Genomic DNA, 21240 nt, shown 5'->3' with positions numbered 1-21240 from the left:
AGCGAGATAGTTAGAGCGAGGAACACTAATGCCAGGCTAACCTCTGGCAGCCGTAGATTAATCAAAGCCCAGTTAGAGGGGAGAGTGCAAAACACAGGGGCTGTGATGACTGATGGTTTTTTAAGGAGTGACATGAGAGGGAGGTGGAGGAGAAACACACCTCCAACCAGGACAGAAGACAGAAACACTCAGAGCAGAGCTGGAAATTACCTCCAGCCTACAAACAAACTAGGGACTTTGTCCATAGCTGGTTTGTCTTCTCTACTAGCTACTGTGACACATTACAAACAATCATTCATGGGTCTTAAGCTATTCTGCAACTCATCCATCACTTTCGGCTGGTTCAAGCATTGGGTGTATTTTGGAATCGGGCCACTGTAGTCGGCAGATGAAAAAGTTTCTTGAGCGTTACATGTACACACACACACATAAAGTCAGACGTGGCTCGCTAGCTCTCAGGAATTCATGAATAAAATATAGGCTCATAAAGGCAGCATGAACAATGGAAATATTATCCTCCGCTGCATAAATGCACAGCCAACCACAGAATATTCTCACGGGGAGCTCATTCCTCTTATCTCTGACGGCTCGTCGGTGATGGCCGGCCGATGCATGTGGAGACACACACAGCTAACGAGGGGGAAATCCCTCCCCCCATCGGCCAGGATTGATGCAGAAAATTTACTCGGCAGACATTCCTCCGAAGCTAAATGAAAGAGGTGCCTGGTTCACCAGCATTCCCGATTGGCCACACATTCCTTTACCATTCCAACAACAGTGTGATTGCAGGCCGCAAAGTTTCTGCTTTCTAAACAGTTCAACAAGGTTTCACCTGTGGAGGTTTTGGCCAAGGTTTCAAAATGCCTGGTACTGATTTGGAAAAGATCAAGGAGGGAGAAGTGAAGGAACAATGTCTTACCTTCATACACTGAGACCACTGACGTGTAAGTCAGCAAGGTGTTAATGTGCAACTGACGACATCAGGAGTTACAGGGTGAATTTGACTGTAAGTGAATGGCTATGAGATCAATAAAATCAAATGAATTTGATTTTAAGCCTATCCAAAGCCAATGTCTAGCATTCTAAGAAATACAAGGATGTGATGTATCCTCACAAAATCTGCCCTGTTGAAGAAGCCAAACTGCTGAGCTGGCTCTGGCCTCAGCAGCATGACTCTTAATACTGACATGAATTATTAATTTGACGCATTCATCACTCTTCCGACCAGCCGTCGATAGCCTCCATTATGGCGAGTGTGTATACATTACAGAGTGTATAGTGTGTCAGAAACTTCCCGCATACGAGCCGCTGCATGGCGGGAAGACAGGAAGAGAGGGAGAGGGAAAGACGGAGAGAAAGAAGGGGTGATGGACAGGAGTGACAGCAGAAAGCATTAGCATGATGAGGCACAGTCGTGATTTCAGAGCTACAAACAGCTTGAATAGCATGAGACAATGACATTCTGACAGCTGATGCACATGCTGACTGGAAGTAGACAGTGTGAGTCATAAGGTTACACAAAGTTTTATAGTGATGAATATAGTTTATGCACGAATGGAAATAGAATGACCTCTAGTAAATCTTTGGACGCAAGTGATATGATCATATTATAGCGAGACACTGAAACCAATCAGAAATTATAGTACGAAGTTATGCTGACATGTGATTTTTCAGGTGATGTCGATGTAGCAAATTCTCAGAAAAAAAAGAAAGTCAGGGTTAAGATTGTGTTTGTATAATCAACTAAAGCTGTTTAACTTTTTTAAACCCTTTATATTGTATATATAAATATATACAATGCGTCCCCAATGTAAAGCCAAAAATTTGGGGGATATGGGCGGGGCCATCTTGTGCATAAGAGGCCACAGTCTGCGCAGTAGTTTGGTGGTGGAGACACGGTATCGATGCTTACTTTCACTAGACTCAATCACTTGCATACCCCTGTGAACCTGTGATGAAGCGGGGTTGCTGAGATGCTGACGGTCATTGCTGCTGGTTGTAATGCTCAGCTAAATGGAATTCGCTAATTTAACCTACCGATAAATGACAACTATCCTCAAGCTCATGTGTCGGTTAATACAGCCACTCAGTTTGCCAGTTTCTCAGAACTTTGCAGGAAACTCCACGAGTACTTCTGCAGCTGTCAATCACAGCAGCCATTATGATGTCACTTCCCATTTTTATAACTTGAAATGAACCACTTAAAACCAAAGTTATCAGAAATAATAATGCTAGAACAAGCAACAACGGTCAACATGCTTTCGTCCATCTTTACATTCAGACTATGGTTTGAACCCACAAAAAGAGCAACGAAATGTTTCAGACTTTTGACTGAAACTGTAGAAACTTAATATGGCAACGTGAGACAAAAAATAATTTCAAGATCATTAGATTCAGCTTGAAATTCATGCAACAGTCTTTCAGCATGATTGGAGAGTTTTCTAGTTTTAAATGCGATTATTTCTGCACAAACAGAGGAGGTATAAAACTAAAATGGAATTAATTAGAAAGACTGTGCTAAAAAGGATTTTACTGGGAAAAAGCAAAGTTCACAAAGCATTGCAGTGATCATTGTGATGTTTGACATATTGATTATATTCATTTCCTACATGACAGGTCTGAGTGTGCGGGATGAACCCAAACTCATCTAAATATGTTAAGGTACATGGAAACAGTACCTGTTGCTTGTTTTATCTGCTTTCTATCTTATTTCTTTATTGTAATGGAACACTTTTTTCCCAGATCTTTGATCCAGCCTGTACTAAAGTTAGGCTGAGGCTGAATCAGCATAATCGGTATTTTAAACAGCTGAGCGGGGGTCGTGTAGGGTTCACATGAATGTAATTTTTGTAACTTAATCTGAGTTCTCAAAACAATTACAGTTCTGATATGTATACATGGAAATTATCAGCTGATTGTTCATTTTTAATCACTGTATATCAAGCCTAATAGCATTGCTGGTGAAGTATGATCACACTAAGTGCTGCTGATTAAATGGTTAAGGCGGCAGACTTTTAACAGGGTAAGTGTATTAACATTTAAGGCTGACTTGTTTAGATCAGGCTCCTTGATTGCTTATCTTGGCGAGAACCAAGCCAACCTAAGGTGAACACTGTTTATTTGGGTTAAAACGGCATTAAGAACTTCAACAAGCTCATTAATTCCCTCTCATTAAGCTCCAACAAAGTCTCAGAACTCTGAAAGTTAATTTGCATCAAATGAATGTAGAGTGGCTCTGATCAAACACAGCCAAACAGTGACGTACTGACAGCTTCAGCAGTTAATGAAGAGGTGATGTCACCCAGCTTTGCTATGTTAACGAGAAGCTAATGGACAGTGGAAGCGACGACCGCCAAGTCAGCCCCTAGAGTAAACAGCAGAGGCAAGCAACCATCACTTTGTCTCACTCACCCACACTCACACAATATCACAGTGACACTAATAAAAGTCCGCCCTCCCAAACGGGAAAGTTAAACAAAGGGTGAGACAAAAGCTTAAAGTCTGTGTTGTTTTAAAATCAGATTTATACAGACCTCAGCTTTACTACTCACATGTACACTCACCCTAACCCTAACCCCAACTGGCCAAGATCCATGTACCTTGGACAAACCCTTCCTGAAACCTTGGTCCTCACAAACATAGATAGAATAGGACATACATGGACATCCTCTGTGTGGGTGAATGGCTGTGAGCTCACAGAGTTAGAAAAGAACCTGTTTCTGATACACTTAAGCCCAGTCCACATGTATGATCACTTGCCACCAATCTCTTTGTAGCTCATAGTTGTTTCGTGGATGTTCCAGGCTGTGGTTGCCAAGTTAATCCTTGTTAAATTTCCCACCCCAAATGTCTCTGAATGAAACAAGCAGAACATAAAAAGTGGTGCATGGAAGGAGCATGCTGTTTTTGTCACCACTGTCTGTTGAAAATAAATTGCTGCATGTGTCAAAAAACCCACGATCAGGATGGTGGATTTGGTCCAAGTCCTTGCAATAAATGTTTGTGGAATTCTGTGTCTGTATCATATGTCAATCAAATGTATGAATCACTCCCATTGATCGTTGCCTCAAAATTGAGATTAGTTCAACGTGGTACCCGCCCACTTCACATTGCCAAAAGGTTTGGACTATTATGGCTAAGAAGTAAATTTCTTCAGTCCACATCGATGTTAATCTCTTACTGTGTGTACGCCCTTTATACATACTATCTCTGTCTGACTCTGTCGTACCTAGACTATGTGCCTTTGTCTTAATAAAATACAATTTGCCCAACCCCAGACATTCTTTTTCATCTCCACTGGCAGAGTATTATCCAGCCAGATGGGATATCTGGTTTCCTTCATGTTCCTTATTTGCCTCTTGGTCTCCACTCAGAGGCGTCCTTATGAGATGCCGAGACACCTCACCTCAATAATACATTTCTACTTTCAAAATCCATTTGGGGTTACATTTGATAAGCTGCAGACTTCCATCGAGCAAAACTTTGTGTGTGTGTCTGACCTGGCTGTAAGTGGCGTCCAGCAGTGTGTCAAGGTTCTGTAGTGGTGCTGGGGTTTTGTCCTTGAATCGAGTCAGCAGGCGGCGCTGGATGGCTCTGAACTGGACCGCTCGCTCCGACAGCAGGTCCTGATATTGCTGAGCACTGACACGCAGCTAAAAGACACACATCCAAATGATGAGATAGCTGGTTTTGCTTTTTGGTTTGATAAAGGCAACAATAAACTAAACAGTAATTCAGATTTAATTGCATTTAATCTCTGACAATGGTTGATTTATAGCCACATTGTTCATCTAAACTGAAACACTCATTTTGTCATATGTGTTTATACCTGGAAGTGATGGTCTACAGACAGGAAGTACTCCTGGAGTGGGATTGGTCCACTAAAGCTTTTCTTGAAGTCCTTGATTCCCAGTTTGGAGAAATGCTGGTCAAACCTCTGAACCAGCTCCTTCACCACCAACCAAATGTCCTCAAAGCTGTCACTCTGGATACGGTAACGCTCTAGGAAACAAACAACAGTCACTTATCTGAGGCTGAATAAAATGGCGATTACAACTGTTGATAAATATGAACGTGTATAAAATATTTATTTATACTATGGGTATTTATATACTATACAGGTATTTATTTATTTGATAGGGACAGTGCACATTAATGAACATCCATTCAGACTTCAATGTGTGACAGAATCACTGAATGTAAAAACATTCTAGCAGCAACAGAGAGTTATGAAAGGTCGTAGAAAAGTAAAAAATGTAGATTTGCTTTGGAAATGGCACCTGGTTAAAGGTTCAAATCCCAAGCCTGCTTCTAATCCTGTATTTAAACCAGGCTAGATGGAGGCAACCAGTGTCTTAAGTAAATCCCGTTCATCTTGCAGTTAAACTCACGGGAGGTCTTGGAGGCCAGCACGGTAACCTTGGCTCCTGACAGAAACTGGAAAGCCAAACTGTTCCCATCCTTATCTTCAGATTTTGCTGAAAACTCTGCGGAGAGAGACAGAAAGACACCAAACAGTGTGATGAGACAGATAGGACAGCCTATCATGATATAGGACGCCAGCAAAGGCGAACAAGATACAGTCGCACCGAGACACACAATATAAGCTTGTGCAAATCCCTCTTCATACAAGAGGCACACAATGGGCACTGAGTGAGTTTAGACGTGCTGACTGCAGCCGATCGTCAGATAACTGGGGAACAGAACAAAGGTTCACAGAGCTCATATGCACACACAGAATCACAAATAAACAAATATGCATAAATATACTGTACTTGTATAAATACACAACCACACAGGAATACATAAATCTTGATTTTTCAAATAACTGTAGACACACAGGTACACATCTCTCCGGTCTGTCCTTTCCAGCTTTCTGTCCATACTTACGTCAGCTGGGTTTGTGTAACGCCCTCAAGTGGACGGGACATTACTTCTCAGCCTTTTAAAACCATTAGCTGTCGTGTTTTCAGTATTGATCAATAACATCTGTGTGTTTCATGACTGAATGTATAATGAACTGATTTTTGCCATAAAAATCATTCTTCTTATTTACATAAACACAGGAAACCATAGAAAACAATTAGGGTTTAGTGAGTTCCTCAAGGACACTTGAAAACTGGACATTCCATATCTGTATCAATGTCATACACCATCTTCATGGGGAAAAAACAGAACAATGTGTATTGATTTAAAGAAACATATGATTAAAATGCAGAACTTTTATTGTTTGGAAAACTGAGAACAGCACCTCATCAGAATGTATCTTTGTATACATAGGAAGTGTGGGTGTGCTACCTCTGAACATAGAGCTGAGGTCAACTGGTGGCTGGTTGGTGTCCACGGTGATCTTAAACTTAGTGGTTTTGGCTGGAGATGATGGTATGCAGACCAATGCCAGAGGAAGACTGAACCTGGACTGGAGGACCCTGGGAACTCCTGGAAAAAAAAGTTTAAAAAATCTTCCATTTCATAGGATTGCTACTAAGGTGCATGTCTGTGACTTCTACTACTAACTAAATATTTAATCTAAACTATTAATTCTACACTATTTTACGCTACACTCCCTCCCTTGTCGCTGTGAGACATGACCTTAAAGTCAGAACCCCCCTTTAAGTGGCCCATCTCTGCAAAAGCCCCCTACAGTGGAGTTAAAGGAGGCCGCCGTATCGCCTTTTAGGCTTTCTCTCCAAACAGCAGTCAGGTTAACATTTATTAACACAGTCAACATTGCAGATATTCGAATTACACGAGTATCTGAGAGCTACGAGACCGAGAGACTCAACATCAACACCAGGAGCGGAGAAGTGTTTGTCGGAGATCCGAAAAGGAAGTTTTGTGAAAAGTGGGGGGAAATTTTCTCAAGAAAAAAAAAAAGGAGGGAGGGGACGAATTAAGGCCAACTACAACTATATTCTGAGTCTGAGCAGTGCTGAGCTTGGCAGAAATCTACACTTAGCAAGAATAACAGAGTGAGGGAAAGGAGGGACGGAGGAAAGCAGTTGTTAAGAAGAGACGGTGCGAGGTAACCAGAGGAGGGGAGGTGAGCTAACGACAGGAGAGGGAGAAAACCTGAGTCCAGCAGAAAAAACAAGTGGAAATAAACTAGTACGAGAGAAAAACTGAAAGAGCAATAATACAAGAATTGACAGGTGGGGCGGGAGCGAGGGACAGTTTAATTATGGAAAGTTCCAGGTTATTACAGATAGCAATAATTTGCCATAACTACTGTGGACCTTTTCCTTCCAAACGAGCAATTACTGAGTGATTATGTGAATAATTTAATTTGGTCTGAATACATGAAACGAGGCAGAGAGAGAAGAAGGGAAGAGGTAAAGCCAAGGAAAACAGACGAAAACAGAGGAGAGGAAAGGGGTGAGAAAGAAAATGGATGCGGTTTAAGAAAAAAACAAAGACTGTGGTCGACCTTCTTCTCTCCTAACTCGCTTAATTTCTCAGTGACCCTTCTTTCTGGATGACTGAATAGCTAAACAACAGATCACATACAACAAATACAGCAGAGAGGGTTAGATACACATATTGTCACAATGAATATGTAGTAAATGTAAAAATCAGTGTTCAGAGCCATTACTGATGCTTTTTATTGTAGTCTGGGTTCCCCCCCCCATCCAGCTAGCTCAGACTCTTCAATGAGGAATTTCCTTACAAGCTGGTGAACAGCCTGATAAATTCATTCATTCATTCATTCATTCATCTTCTGTAACCGCTTTTCCTGTGAAGGGTTGCAGGGGGGCTGGAGTCTATCCCAGCTGTCATTGGGCGAGTGGCGGGGTACACCCTGGACAGGTCTCCAGTCTATCACAGGGCTAACACAGAGAGACAGACAACCACTCACACTCACATGCACACCTACGACCAATGAACCTAACCAGCATGTCTTTGGACAGTGGAAGAAAGGCGGAGTACTTGGAGAGAACCCACGCAGACACAGGGAGAGCATGCAAACTCCACACAGAAAGGCCCAGTCGGCCCTGATAAATTCGTTAAAATTATCATTCAATATTTTTTTTCCTCATTTTACTTGGAGATAAAATATTTCTGTGTTTTATTACAGCCATTTACTAAACATATGTTTTGCAAATATATTACGCATGGCAGTTTTTCAAGCCACACAACTGTGTTTTAACGTAACATTTACGGTAATCAGGGCAGACATGATGTACACCGTGATGGATGGCCTGACTCGAGCAAGTTTAAAGTCTGTCCAAGTTGAATTTCATAACATACTGAAACGAATGAAACCACTGGCTGCCTAAAAGGAAGGGGGAAAAAAATGATCAAAAACACAGTGGAATGCTTTGGAAAATGATCATCACTAAGGTATATGATACGTAGGGAATGGATAAACACTGGAGGCACAAACTGGTATGGCCTTTTTAAGCACCACCTGTTAAAGTCATACTTGCTGCGGTGTTAAAACTGAAATTTTAACACGGCACAAATGTTCTGCTTAAATGTCCTCTGGCTGAATACCAAATATTGAAGGTGCAAAAAAAATAACTCAATGGAGACTATACAGAAAGAAAATAATCAGTCATTTTATTTTGTGTGTGCACCAAAAACTAGTCTTGAAGTGGACCGATTATTTTGTAGAAATGGTAGCAAATTTGTTCCATAAGACATTTGTCAAACAACTGCTCTTCATATTCTCTACAGAACAGGCATTAACAATTGCCATTGCTCTTTTATTATGTGTCTTTATTATCCTTAAGCTCAAATACCATTTGTTTATTGTTTATAGTTAGGTTTCCTGTTTGTGGAGTCAAGAATGTGGATTTTTAACATTACAACAAGAAACTCTGTCCTTTCTCTCCTGAACTGTGAGGGTTCGGCAAAAAGTGCAGGAAATTTATGCACATGATAAAAGTTAGACAAGGAGAGAACAGATAAATAATCAGATTAGTGGAGAAGAGAAGAGATGTGGGGAGAGACAGAAGAAAGGATGGTGAGATGGAAGGATAAAATGAACGACTAGTCGTCACTTTGTGTGTAAATCTCGGCTTGTTCCATCCACCCCACAATTGTACATTCCCAGGTTGTCGTTACCAGGTTACACCCATAATACAGAGATTTACTTGCATGTTGAGTGCATGTTAGTGTGTGTGAGAGTTTTACAATTTCACAAAGCCTACTTCCACACAGCACATCAGTGAGACTGTTGAGGTGTTCTGGGGTGTAGTTTTATGGTAAATATATAATTACCACAACAAATGTGACACAAACAAGGGGACATGTAAATGTGCTCAAATTTAATGACCTTTAGCCATAGACTGTAAAAAAAGGGAAGCCAAAGCGAATAGAGCTCCCCCTGGTGTTTGGCTGCAGTATAAGTCATACGCTCCACCCCCTCAATGTTAGTGGATGGGACTCAGGCCAATCCAGGCTGATGCATATTCAAGTGTTCATTTTTCTGATAAGTTTTGTTTAAGTTAGTAATTTGATGAAACAGAAACAGGATATGATGTCATGACTACAAGTTGCCATGCTCCATGAAGAAGTCCCATAGAACCATGAGAGTTGGAAAAATAAATAAATAATTAAATAAAATATGTACAGTGTATAATCCAACCTTTCATTGTAACTGGTGGAGGTAGAGCATTAATTAAATGCTCTACACTCTGCACATATGACATGTGTGGCCACTTTGCACATGTTAAAAAGAGTTATATTCTGACTGATGTTTAGGGGAATGTAAAGACAGATATCTTACTAGATCATTTTATTTAGCGTCCATGTATACATTTAAGTTGGTTTCTCTCACCAGAATGGTTTTAATCAGGCTGAAGAAATATCGTCCAGGTAAACGTAGTCATAGGTGTCTACATCAAGATTTGTGTTCTTCTGTTACAAGAAGCATGTGCATACACGGTTTTGATTACAAAAAAATAAAATAAAATACATAATAATTCCTTGTACTGTACTTAAAGAAATACCCAAGGAGCTATTTTGGTGTGGGAATGTTACAATAGTTCTGGGTGTTGACAGATTAACACTGGCCCAACACTAAAGTGGGGGATGAGGCTGTGGTTATAGATATAGCAGTGTTAAGGTCCATCTGATATTGTCAACTTTCCGTCATGTATGAATCCTTTGATACTTCCTGGACATTGTTAACTGAAACAGGCTTCATCAGCACATATTGTTACCATTTCCAAATGACAGAAGAGTTATTTGTATCTGCTAAACTCATAGGCTGAGTTACGTCACCTACACAAGATCAGAATCTGTCAGCATTACCATGGCACAAAAATTAATCTTGCACCATACATCCATTTCAGATGTTACTGTTTAAGCCAGCTCGGATGGCGAGAAAGATACAGATACAGTGGAAAGAAAAACAGCAGACTATTGGCATTTGATGCTGTGTTTAGATTCACAAATCTGGAACTGAGTCCTGAGACTGAAGCCAAAGACTGAGTAGATAACTAAACACAATTTCTTAGTAACAGTAAACTGAGGTTACTGTGTTTGTCTTACAGATACTGCCTGTCCCAGCCTTTTTATGTATGTGAATCCACAGATACATCACATAATGAGAGAAGTTGCATGCAATAAGAGTGATGAAGGAACCAAAGCTTTGTCAGTTGTTAAACACACTTAAAACCCCAACCAACAACTACTACTTTTGTACCTCCATCGCAGTGTCATCTCAGAGGAATGATTCCAATTGTCTGTGTGTGTGTGTGTGTGTGTGTGTGTGTGTGTGTGTGTGTGTGTGTGTGTGTGTGTGTGTGTGTGTGTGTTTGTGGTGTGTTCAAGACAGAGTAGAATAGAGAGAGCGAGAGGGAATAGATAGAGAGAGAGAGAGAGAGAGAGAGAGAGAGAGCACATAGTTTATTTGAGTAGAGGACCACTGTACAGGATCAGGTTCTTACCACAGCTGCAGTGATGTCACCCACATGTGTGTATCAGGGATGTGTGTGTCTGAATATCCTGCATTACTTAGTGGCGTTAAATGAGAAGAATGTCCTGGCGTGTAACTTGTAAGTTTTCTATTATGTCACCAATATATTTTCCTTAATATAAGAATACTTGTGCTTAGTTCTGGAAGGAGTTTTAATGTACTGTTTGGAATTTAAACATTTTGAATAAATAATGATTTATTGTCAATGAATTTAGCTTTCTGCAAGTAAAACAGGATGATTAAGTTAATTACATTATAGTCCTTTTTTCTTTTTAAGTAAAGCCAAAAAATACATTTTCATAGTACAAAGTTGTCAGTGTTATCAGTAATACATCTACTAACTTCTTTGGTGTCAATGCCAGAACAAGTGAAGACGAGTTTCTGGGAATTCATGGCAAAAAGAGAAGTTTAAACCAGTATTCTAAGATCTTGAATGAAATATCTCTCACTGTATTGGTCAACAGATATTTATATGGTTATCTTTGGAAAGGTAATCCCCTTGTTCACGTGTTAATGTGTGGAGAGCTATGTTATCAATCCGTTCCAGTCAGAAGTGATGTGTTCTTATTCTTCTGCGTTTCCCTGTTTATCTAAAATTGTTATCATGAGTTATCACGTGATGTTACACAAAAGCGAGCCTTGCGTAATGCCAATGTGAAGTGGAAGAGGCAAGCGACATGCAGTGCAGTCTAAGCAATGTAGTTTATGTGCCGTTATGAGTCGACGTTAGAGGGTGTGGACTGCTTTTGAGAACTCTTGGTAGGACAGAGTTTGATGGGAAAACTCCCAGTATGTCAGACAGAATTGACGTTACTGCATACCAGAGTACTGGTCCACTTATAGCAGTGCTTTTGCTTGCATATGGTGGCAGTTAAGGCACAGTGACACCTAGTTTGTTTTGTCCTGAAACAGATTTTTAATTTCTAAAATGATTACGTTTAATTATGAAGCTCTTTCATGTACGTATTATGATCAGTGTCAAATACAGTATGCAGGCCTACAGTCTTTTGTAAATTTGCCCAACTAGCTTCATGGCTAGAATAAAAGATATTCACTCAAGGCATTAGACATGTCATGTGGTCAGCACATGGTTTATGAAAAGAAATATGACTTCCTATACAAAGTCCCTGCTGTTACTTTTATCGACTAACTGTGGACCTAAAGCAGGGGTGTCAAATTAATTTTAGTTCAGGGGCCACATACAACCCAATTTTATCTCCAGCGGGCCGGACCAGTAACATAATAGCATAGTAACCTATAAATAACGACAACTCCAACTTTTTCCCTTTGTGACGTACAACTACATTATGAAAATGTTTACATTTAATGAGCTATCCTTTTACTAAACATTATATGAACAACCTGAAATTTCCTAAGAAAACAAAGTGTCATTTAACTGCTGTCTGCTGTTTAGTTCTGAGTGTTGTGTTCTGTCTGCTACTAAAAAAAAATTAGGAATAGCAGTTACTTTTGTAGTCCACACATACCGTACGGGGGGTAGATAACATGCCTTTAACAATTCGGAGAAATCACTCTTTGCATGGGAGGTGAACGGGTGACAATTCTCCTTAAGTATTACATTTGGGACGTGTGCATAGCAGCAGTTAGACTCTTTCTAGGGTGCAGAGAGACCTGGTTAGGTTCATATACAGCTATGCTGTCCATGAGAGCTCAAAATCCCATGCATTAACAAAACCCCTGTAGCCCCACAAGTCCCTACTCATTACCAGGAAATACATCATCACAAAGGTACTTCTAGAAGCACACATAACATTTATTTGTGACCAGGTGGTCCCTACCTCTAAATTAATATTTGGAACATCTGAGTTTTTCTTAGGTAATCAGTGCATGGTACCAAACCATTGGTGCACATTTTGGAATACTTGTGCTTAGTTCTGGAGCAGTTCACAGTGTCTTAACAGTACTCACAGTTTCTGGGATACAGAATGCTGATAAATATAGTTTGATAAACCCTCCTTCAGCAATGTCACTCAAACACTATACCGAACAAAATTTTAGCTGATATTCTCTCTCGCTCCGTGTCTCTCTTGGTCCCACCCACCTGGAAACCTGGTAGGTTAACTTGAACATCACTAATCGACTAATAAAACAGACTGACATCTGTCCATACCATTTACAACACAAGACAATGATACAATCAGGAACCATGTTGAACACAGGACATACAGATACTTCCTGAACCTTCATGAATACTAGTTGTCTTCCATCTAATTTTCATCACTTTGCAAATTCGTGCCGCGGGCCAGATTAAACCCTCTGGCAGACAGCATGTTTGACATCGCTGTCCTACAGGCTCTTCTGTCTTTCTGTTTAATGCACTGAATAAAAATCTTTAATTTGGGGAGTAAGTGTTTCTGGCAGGAGAGAAATGCCAGCATATAATAGTCATTCAAGACATATATGAAGTGTTGCGTTGAGGACTCACTTCAGTATTAGACCATCAGGAAAATGTTGGGAAAGTGGGGACATTTTGACTGGCCCTCCTCGGTTTGAAGGTTAAGATCAGAATTAGGTTTAAGTTAAAGTAAGGATGGGTAAAGGGATGAAGGAATGGATTATGTCAGTGAACATCCACATATACTCAACCATACAAGCATATGTTTGCGTGTGTATTAACACAAGGCCTCTAAGCCCACTATGTATTACAGGACATCCTATTCTTTATCAAAGCACACAAACACAGACAAACTAAAGCAAACACCGGCTGACAACTAGGAACACTACTGCTGGAATTTGTGTGTGTCTTTGTGCAAAATATGCGCAGAAATATGAGACTCAATATGTTTCCGTACAGCTATACGTGTGTGTGAGACAGATGATATTTCTGTGTGAACCGCATAGAGCATAAAAAGATAAATGGATATAAATGGATATTTACGTTTCCACAAAGTGAGGAAATGTGTACGTGTGTGTGTGTGCGTGTACAGACGCTTGCCAAGTATCACATAACAGGAACATAAACAGTAGGCAGCAGCCTCTTCCTGTATATACAGTAGTGTGTGTGCATTTGGAAAGTGTATAGCGTAGTTTTGATAAATGTGCATTTCTGTGAGAGTGTAGGGAGTGTACTGTACTGTGGATATGTGAGAATATGGAAACATATCTCTTGTTTGTATTTTTAATAAAGACGGTGTGTGTTTCTACTTGTTCTACTCTATACAGCTCTACTAACAAAACACTTACCTTTGGGATTAAGCTCTGCAGAAAGAAGCAAAGAATTGAGATTAAAGGTTAAGGTTGAAAAAGCTCACTCCTCCTATCTAGTTTTATTCAGTTTAGTAGTGCAGAGAGGTAAGAAAGAGAACTTAAAGATCTGAACTCTGTTCAACATAAGGGGATTCCCTGGGAAGACATTCATCTTCCTGTACATGAGTATACATAAAAAAATAAAATAAAATAAAAAATAACCGTTGGGAGTGCTTGGTTTTTGTTCCGACACATTTGGACAGTACAGTTGGAAGAGAAGGCAGTCACCCAACTGAGCCAAGGCAATCCTAAATGTGACATAAAGTCCAAATGCAAAATGAAATAGCTGCTCGTCAAAAGGCTAGTATGAAAACTGGTCTGACAGAATCAGGAAAAAAAGACTTCTATCCTAACTGATCCAAATCAAGAAGTACTAAATGACAATTTGATTTAATTCAAAAGAGGTTTTTTTTGTGTGTGTTTTGTTTGTTTTTTTTTCTTTAAGAAAAAGATATTGCACATTGGAGTATAGGAGAAACGCAATTTCAGTCTGCTGTGTAATGTACTGTTGCATGGTTTGATTGACAATAAAGTTGACTTGACTTGACTTGACTATTGACTGACTGTGATGGACTGGCGACCTGTCCAGGGTGTACCCCTGCCTCTCGCCCAGTGACAGCTGGGATAGGCTCCAGCAGACCCCCGTGACCCTTAACAGGACTAAACGAGTATAGAAGATGAATGAATGAATGAATATTGACTGATTAACATTAACTGACTAATTCAACATGGATAGAAGATAATGCAAAAAAAAAAAAAAGGATAGTGAAATTATAATGAAGCACAGAAAACCCACAAACTGGAATGATTATGACCCATTTTGTCTTGTAAAATACAGCGAAATTAATCAATTTGAAAAAAAAAAAACGTCAATGACGCCACCACCCCTATCTTAGTTTTGGACGGTGTTTTCTCACGCTAAATGTTTTGAGAACTCTTTGTTGTCATATGTCAGTCTCATCTATCAGGCGCTCCTACTGGCCAATGCTTCAATTGGTTGCCTCGAAGTTCAAATTAGTTCAATTTGGTACCTGTCCACTTTGCGTCAGCAAAGTTTATTCCACCTGACATCGCATCGACGCGCTTAATTTTAATAACATCTCATGGCTTGGCTGGTTTGTTGATGTGTGTACCTCCCTTTAGCCATCACAGGAAAGAAGCCTAGCTCTCCAGGATTAAGTATTAAGGCCAGACATTCTTCTTGGCTATAGAAAATCAAAAGCACTAAAAATAAGCAGCCTCTACAAGTTGTGTTGGTTTATAACAACAAATCATTTCACCACTGCTGCCCATACAATGTCACTGCAAAACTGCATAGGAAGTTGGTAGAAGCATTCAAATAATTACCAGGCTCAACAACTTTGAGTTTTGTGTAGTTATTTGTGTGGTTTTACGACACTCTGTTTTTGTCTAGTATATTGAGTGACTGTAACTGTAAAGGGATTCTGTCAAACTGAGCATTAGCGAAACAACATTTGGAAAGGGCAGAAAAAGTAACACCAAACTATAAAAACAAGACTCGGGTTGCAAAACTGAAATCTTTTTGTTAAGGGAAAGCATCTCTTTATCCCTGCTCCCGGCTGCCATATTTTCCCAGCTGCTCTGGGATTTAAAAAGCCGGTCTTCTGCTTCTCTAACCTTTAGGCCAAGGCAATAGAAGTCTGGCAGATTAGGCTCTGATTTGATTGGTCGAAGAGGATTTCCTGCGAAGGTGAATGAGAAGCAGATGGCAGGTTGCTGGCCAATGAAAAGGCACTGAGGTGCTGAGTCAAAAAGTTCACGTCTTATTAAACCTGATGAAAGTCACACTTCCTTATGGCTGCCGCTCTTTTCCTGTTATAACTCTGCCTCGATCTCTCTCTCTCTCTCTCTCTCTCTCCCCCTCTCTCTCAGTTTTCTGTCAGAAACCTCAAATTTTAAAAATACTACATTTTATTTTTTTTTAAATAAAATTGAAATGTATTATTTCATGTCAAATGCAATTCATTTATTAAATTAACAATTCTTGGAACCTAACAATACTATATTTACATTAGTTCAGCCAAAACAAAGCATCACTAACTAACTTAAGGCTGGACTTAATAGGGATTTCTATTCCATCATATGTTCTTGTGTATGTTCATATACTTATTAAAACTGTTTTAATCACTGTTTGAATTGGTTTCAAGATTTAGGCAAAAAAATAAGTTAATTATTGGATGCTTTTAAAAATAATGCAAAGAATATTTTTTTATGTATCACATGACTTCATATAAGAGTGCAGCAAACTGCAGCAAGTATGTTCAAGGTAGTTAGCGGGCGAGAAGTTAATAACGTCTCAGTGAAACGTCCAAACCAACCTGATAAGGTTGAGACAGCACGTAATAGAAAGACGTTTGTCACTCTCACTGCGTGTTTGGGGTCACTGACATGCTGCACAATAAATCAGGGACTCATCTGTTGCCTCCATGATGGTACTGTGTCACAGATAACAATCTGTCTGCTCTCCTCAAAACTCCGTTTCCTGTTTGAGCTCTTCAAATGGCAACTGTCTTGAAGGTGGCATTCACAGAGTAGAACTGAGGTGATAGTAAGTGGATAGGGGAATATTTGAACACAAAGGTTGGATTGTCCTTCACTAACCCAAAAAAAGTGTTTGTGACTTATTCATGAATTTATTCCAGTGACATTAATGTCTATGCAAGAAGAATATCAACTCAAGATCAAGCTTGCAAAGTTTGGGGACCCATGATCTAATGTGTCTACAACTTCACCACGGTATGTTACATCATTTAAGAAATTCTCAAAGCAAAGCACATTAGAAGTTCAATGGTTGGCCCATCTTAAATACGATTAAATAATCAACACCATAACAACAGGTCTCTGTAATATCTGCGTATTATGCAGTATTATCGAATCCTGAAATCTTAACTCTAGTCATTACTTTGTCTGGGGCTCAGATTAACAATCTACGCTGCCAAAGAAAGAAGAAAAAGCAGAATTGGATGGGAGAGAAAAAATGAATAGGCTAAAACAACACAAAGAGGAAGGCAGAAAAAGAAGGAAGAAAAGCTAGAAAGAACTAAAAGCATCAGTGTTGAGTGAAAGCTCCAGTTAAACGTAAAGGACATGTCAAATGGAGCAAGAAGGCTCTCACAGCAAACACACTTACAAGCACACACACACACACACAGTAGCCACTCCTGGCCAGCGGCCAGCCAGTGTTCAATCAGTATTTCCTGTTCTGAAATCTCCTATAACGGCTGAGAAATTAGACTGGCTAAAATGAGTGAAATTCTGGATCCATTAGCTGGTGTGGTTGAAAAAAAGTCAGTTTAATGTTTCATGACTGTGAGCCTTTATTATAGTATCAATAATAGCTAAGAGTGTTGAGAAGGTGTTCTTTTGTGTAATTAACTACAGATCCACCAAATGTCTCTGCTTTCAAAATTTCTGACAGTTTCTAGTTCACATTTTTTGCACAAATCAGTGTTGTTGACTTTTCAAAATTAATGAGGAAGTAAAACATCAGGATTATATTTCAGTTACGCATTGGCCTCTTTTTAAACCCACACTTTTTTTGTGCTAAGAAAGGCAATAAGACCTGTGAGGCACTGTCTTTCAAACAGATGTTTGTAGTTTGATTCCATATGTCACTGTGCTGAAGTGTTCATGGGCAAAGCACTAAGGGCAATGAATGATGAGTTTCTGTTTCACTTCTGTCTGAATGTAAAAGGAAAGACATTTTTAAAATGTCATAACTGTCAGCTACCAGCAACCATTCTGTCTATACAATGTGTCCTTAATAAAGTTGAACTGAAATCTGTTGACTGATTTGAAAAAATGTCGGTCAAGGTTTTTGTAAGGTTTCACCAAGTTAAACAATTATTGTATTTTATTTATTTAGATCTTTAATACAATTTTACACCATAGTGACAGTGTGTGCTCCACGTCTGTGGATGCTGACTGCAGTTCCACTGTGCACACAGTCCACTGTCCCAGCAATCACACTTTCATTCACAGATGCATGATACATCCAAAATCAGACACACAAAAAAGAGAAGCTAGCACTTTCAACTGGAAAGAGGAGAGACAGGATATTTAAGACCTTTTGTGATAAAAAAGACCTACAAACTGGAAGGGAGCTAGACAAAAAATCTCTGCCAAAATCTTTAAATCTTAAGATGCAGAGCGTAGGGTAGTGCATGGAAAGGGAAGAAATTTAAAAGGTGCCTTCTCTGAATGTTAAGCAATCCTTTAATCCAAATCTTTTACTAAGCTGTTGTTATCCAGCGCACACTTACAAAGAGAGTGAAAAACATGATCTGTTTGGCACAGGTAACAAGCACCAACAGCATCAGCTGGCCTCTTGCAAAACTTTCTTGCAAATGGATTTCAGACATGGTAGTCAAAAGACGAAAGACCTGACAAAAATACTGACGCATCCTAGAGACATCAACATATGGAGATACTGGTCATTCTGGCAAGCTCAGTAAAACAGGAGAAAACAATAAAAACTGCCAACTAGCTTCCTAGGTTTCCACACGAATTGGCTTAGCAACCAATGAATCATGGCTGGCTGTGTTTTAGGGAAAGTATCCGCACAGTCTCCTCTTTTTGACTGCTCAGATGAGAATGTCCATTGTATATGAGCTAACAATGTACTGTAAATGCCAGCTTGACCATTTGATCCTCCTCAAGTGTGTTTGTGCAAAACCCACTCTCAGGGTATTAGGAAAATCACAGAGGGGCACTAATGAAATTCTTTCTAGATTGTAACGACTCCTGCCACAGTTGAGTCTCCTTTGAAGGGCTTAAGAAGTCAACAGTCTTCTTAAATGTCAGAGCCTTTGTAGGGCTTAAAGAGGGGCATACTAGCCTTGGGGTGGGATGGCATTATGTAGGGTGGGTGGTGTGAAAGCATAATCATCACCCCTGGGTGGGAGTGTGGACAGAAAAAAATGGATAGAGACAATGTGATGCATTCCTTCCAAGCCAGGACAGCATTTAGAGGATGAGACTGGACAAGGTATTACTGGAGATTAGCACTGGAATAACACACAGCCATGGAGTTACAACCACACAACCCAATGCTCCTAAAGATGACCACTTTGCAGTCCACCATCAAAGTATAGAGACAGAAATCCATGTAATGGGATTCAGACCGAAAACAACCCTACATTAAAACACTGGAAGGTGTTACAGTGGTGATGGAGTGTTGTTAAAAAAAAATGGAATTTTAATGCAGTTCAGTGAGTTGTAGTGATGACAGACAAAATAAATAAATAAATAAAAAATTTAATGATACAAAACAGATGCGTTAGATTGATATATGGCGCAAACACAGAACTCATAAATTTCACAACAAGAAAACAACGTCTGCATCTATGGTTGCTACAACCCAATTCACCGTATGGGCTTGGAGTGGTGGGTGAACCCACATGTAGTGGTGACATCAGTGACGCCATTTTCTTTTAAATAGCGAGTGGTGAGGGCAAGAAGAGATAACTTTGTCCAAACACCAGCAATATTTTCATGTTCTATTTATTTCACTCATAAGCATTTGGGCTGTGAAATACATGAGGGTTACCTAGGTAACCAGCTCCTGGTCCATCCAACTTCTAAAAAAGTAATGTAAACCACTTAATATATAGATGGGGCTTTAGATATGCCTCTTAATAAGCACTGACTTCAATGCAAAACTTCAGTCCTTCTGTCTAACAACTATAGGATGAACTGGAATTCTGAGTATTGATCGTATCTTGGATTAATACTCTCCATTTCCCTGTTTATTCACCCCACCCCACCCCAGCCCTAACATACTGCTCCTTTTCCCTATAGTCCTTTCTCCTCATCTAACTCCTAACCATACATCTCCTCACACATCATTATTTTTTTAACAACGTCATGTATCTTTTTGCTCCAACCTGAAATGCGCAGGTCTAATAGTCTAATCCTACTTACAGTCCAGCAAATCCCATCCAAAACACAAGATCCGAGTCTCTACAAACTCTCCCCAAGCTACAGTCTTTGGCGGCCAAGGTCCACTGAAACGCTCAAGACTCCTTATTTGCTGCTATTTTTAGCATCACAATAAAAAGTTCAACAAAAAAGAAACACTTCCCGATATTTCCAGACATTTCACATTAAATGTGCTTCTGGGGCGGGTAAACTGTTCCACCAACAGAGGCCTGCCAAAGCAAATGCAGTCCAAGGGAAACAATAGCATGAAAACACAGACTTTTTTCATGGCCTGATTTCTTAACAAATACTGAAATAAATCAGTTATTTTTTTTATTTTTTTTTAAATGAGGTCTCTGACATTTGAAATAAAGAGTGGTGTTGTTGGTTTGCAGGGGAAAGTAATATCTTCCAGAAATACTGCAGGGCCTGGAAACAGATGCCTGGAGGCAGCAGGGGGATGAACTGGGCTTGTCTGGAAAGAGCCCAGATGTCCTTACGTCAAGTCAGCACTGTTAGCAGCTGGCGTTCAGCTCTGTCACACAACACTACCTATGATGTTTAAAAAGAAACTGCAGCGAACTTCATAACGCCTCCGGTGCTTATTTTCATGCGGCCTCTGGTTTGACATTTTAACTGTTAGCCAGCACTCTAACCTAACTTTAACATGGTCAGTCTGTCAATGAGACTGACCAACCCTACAAGTCACTGCCCAACAAATTTGTATAAATACAGATATACTGTACATGCCAAAGGGCTGGATTATATTCTATCTGAGCTGTTAGCAGTTATTTAGAAATGTCATGTTGGAAAGCAGAATGAAGTCTGGGATCGCTGCACTCATTTCCATGCATTTTCTATCTGAAGATGGCCACTTTTATACATATCATTAAAGAGTACAAGAGAAAAAGTTTCAAAATGAGCATTATTTCTGACATTTTGCACATAGAAAGACTTTGCTGAGTTTAATGTCTTGAGTGGGCTGGCAGACAAAGCCAAAATTATGATTCACTTATGTGATAAATCACATGAACAAAAAGACTAGGAAGGAAGGTGATATTTTTGACATCTCCACTTAAACTGCTTAAACCACACTGGTGCCATCAGCT

At 39.8% G+C, this 21240-nt stretch overlaps 1 protein-coding gene across 1 annotated transcript in view; it reads right to left on the bottom strand.

Annotated features, from left to right (window-relative positions):
* The window catches only part of bbs9 (Bardet-Biedl syndrome 9), a 154748-nt gene that overhangs the window by 95296 nt on the left and 38212 nt on the right, over nucleotides 1-21240 (bottom strand). Inside the window, exons 14-17 of the mRNA XM_084557708.1 lie at nucleotides 6298-6438; nucleotides 5391-5486; nucleotides 4829-5001; nucleotides 4500-4652 (exon numbers count right to left, since the gene is read on the bottom strand). Coding sequence (XP_084413834.1) covers nucleotides 4500-4652; nucleotides 4829-5001; nucleotides 5391-5486; nucleotides 6298-6438 — 563 coding nt within the window. The remainder of the gene's footprint in view (nucleotides 1-4499; nucleotides 4653-4828; nucleotides 5002-5390; nucleotides 5487-6297; nucleotides 6439-21240) is intronic.

The sequence above is a fragment of the Chelon labrosus genome (genome assembly GCF_963514085.1).
Source record: "Chelon labrosus genome assembly, chromosome: 12".
NCBI classification, from domain to species: Eukaryota; Metazoa; Chordata; class Actinopteri; order Mugiliformes; family Mugilidae; genus Chelon; species Chelon labrosus.
This window is presented reverse-complemented; position numbering and strand designations above follow the sequence as displayed.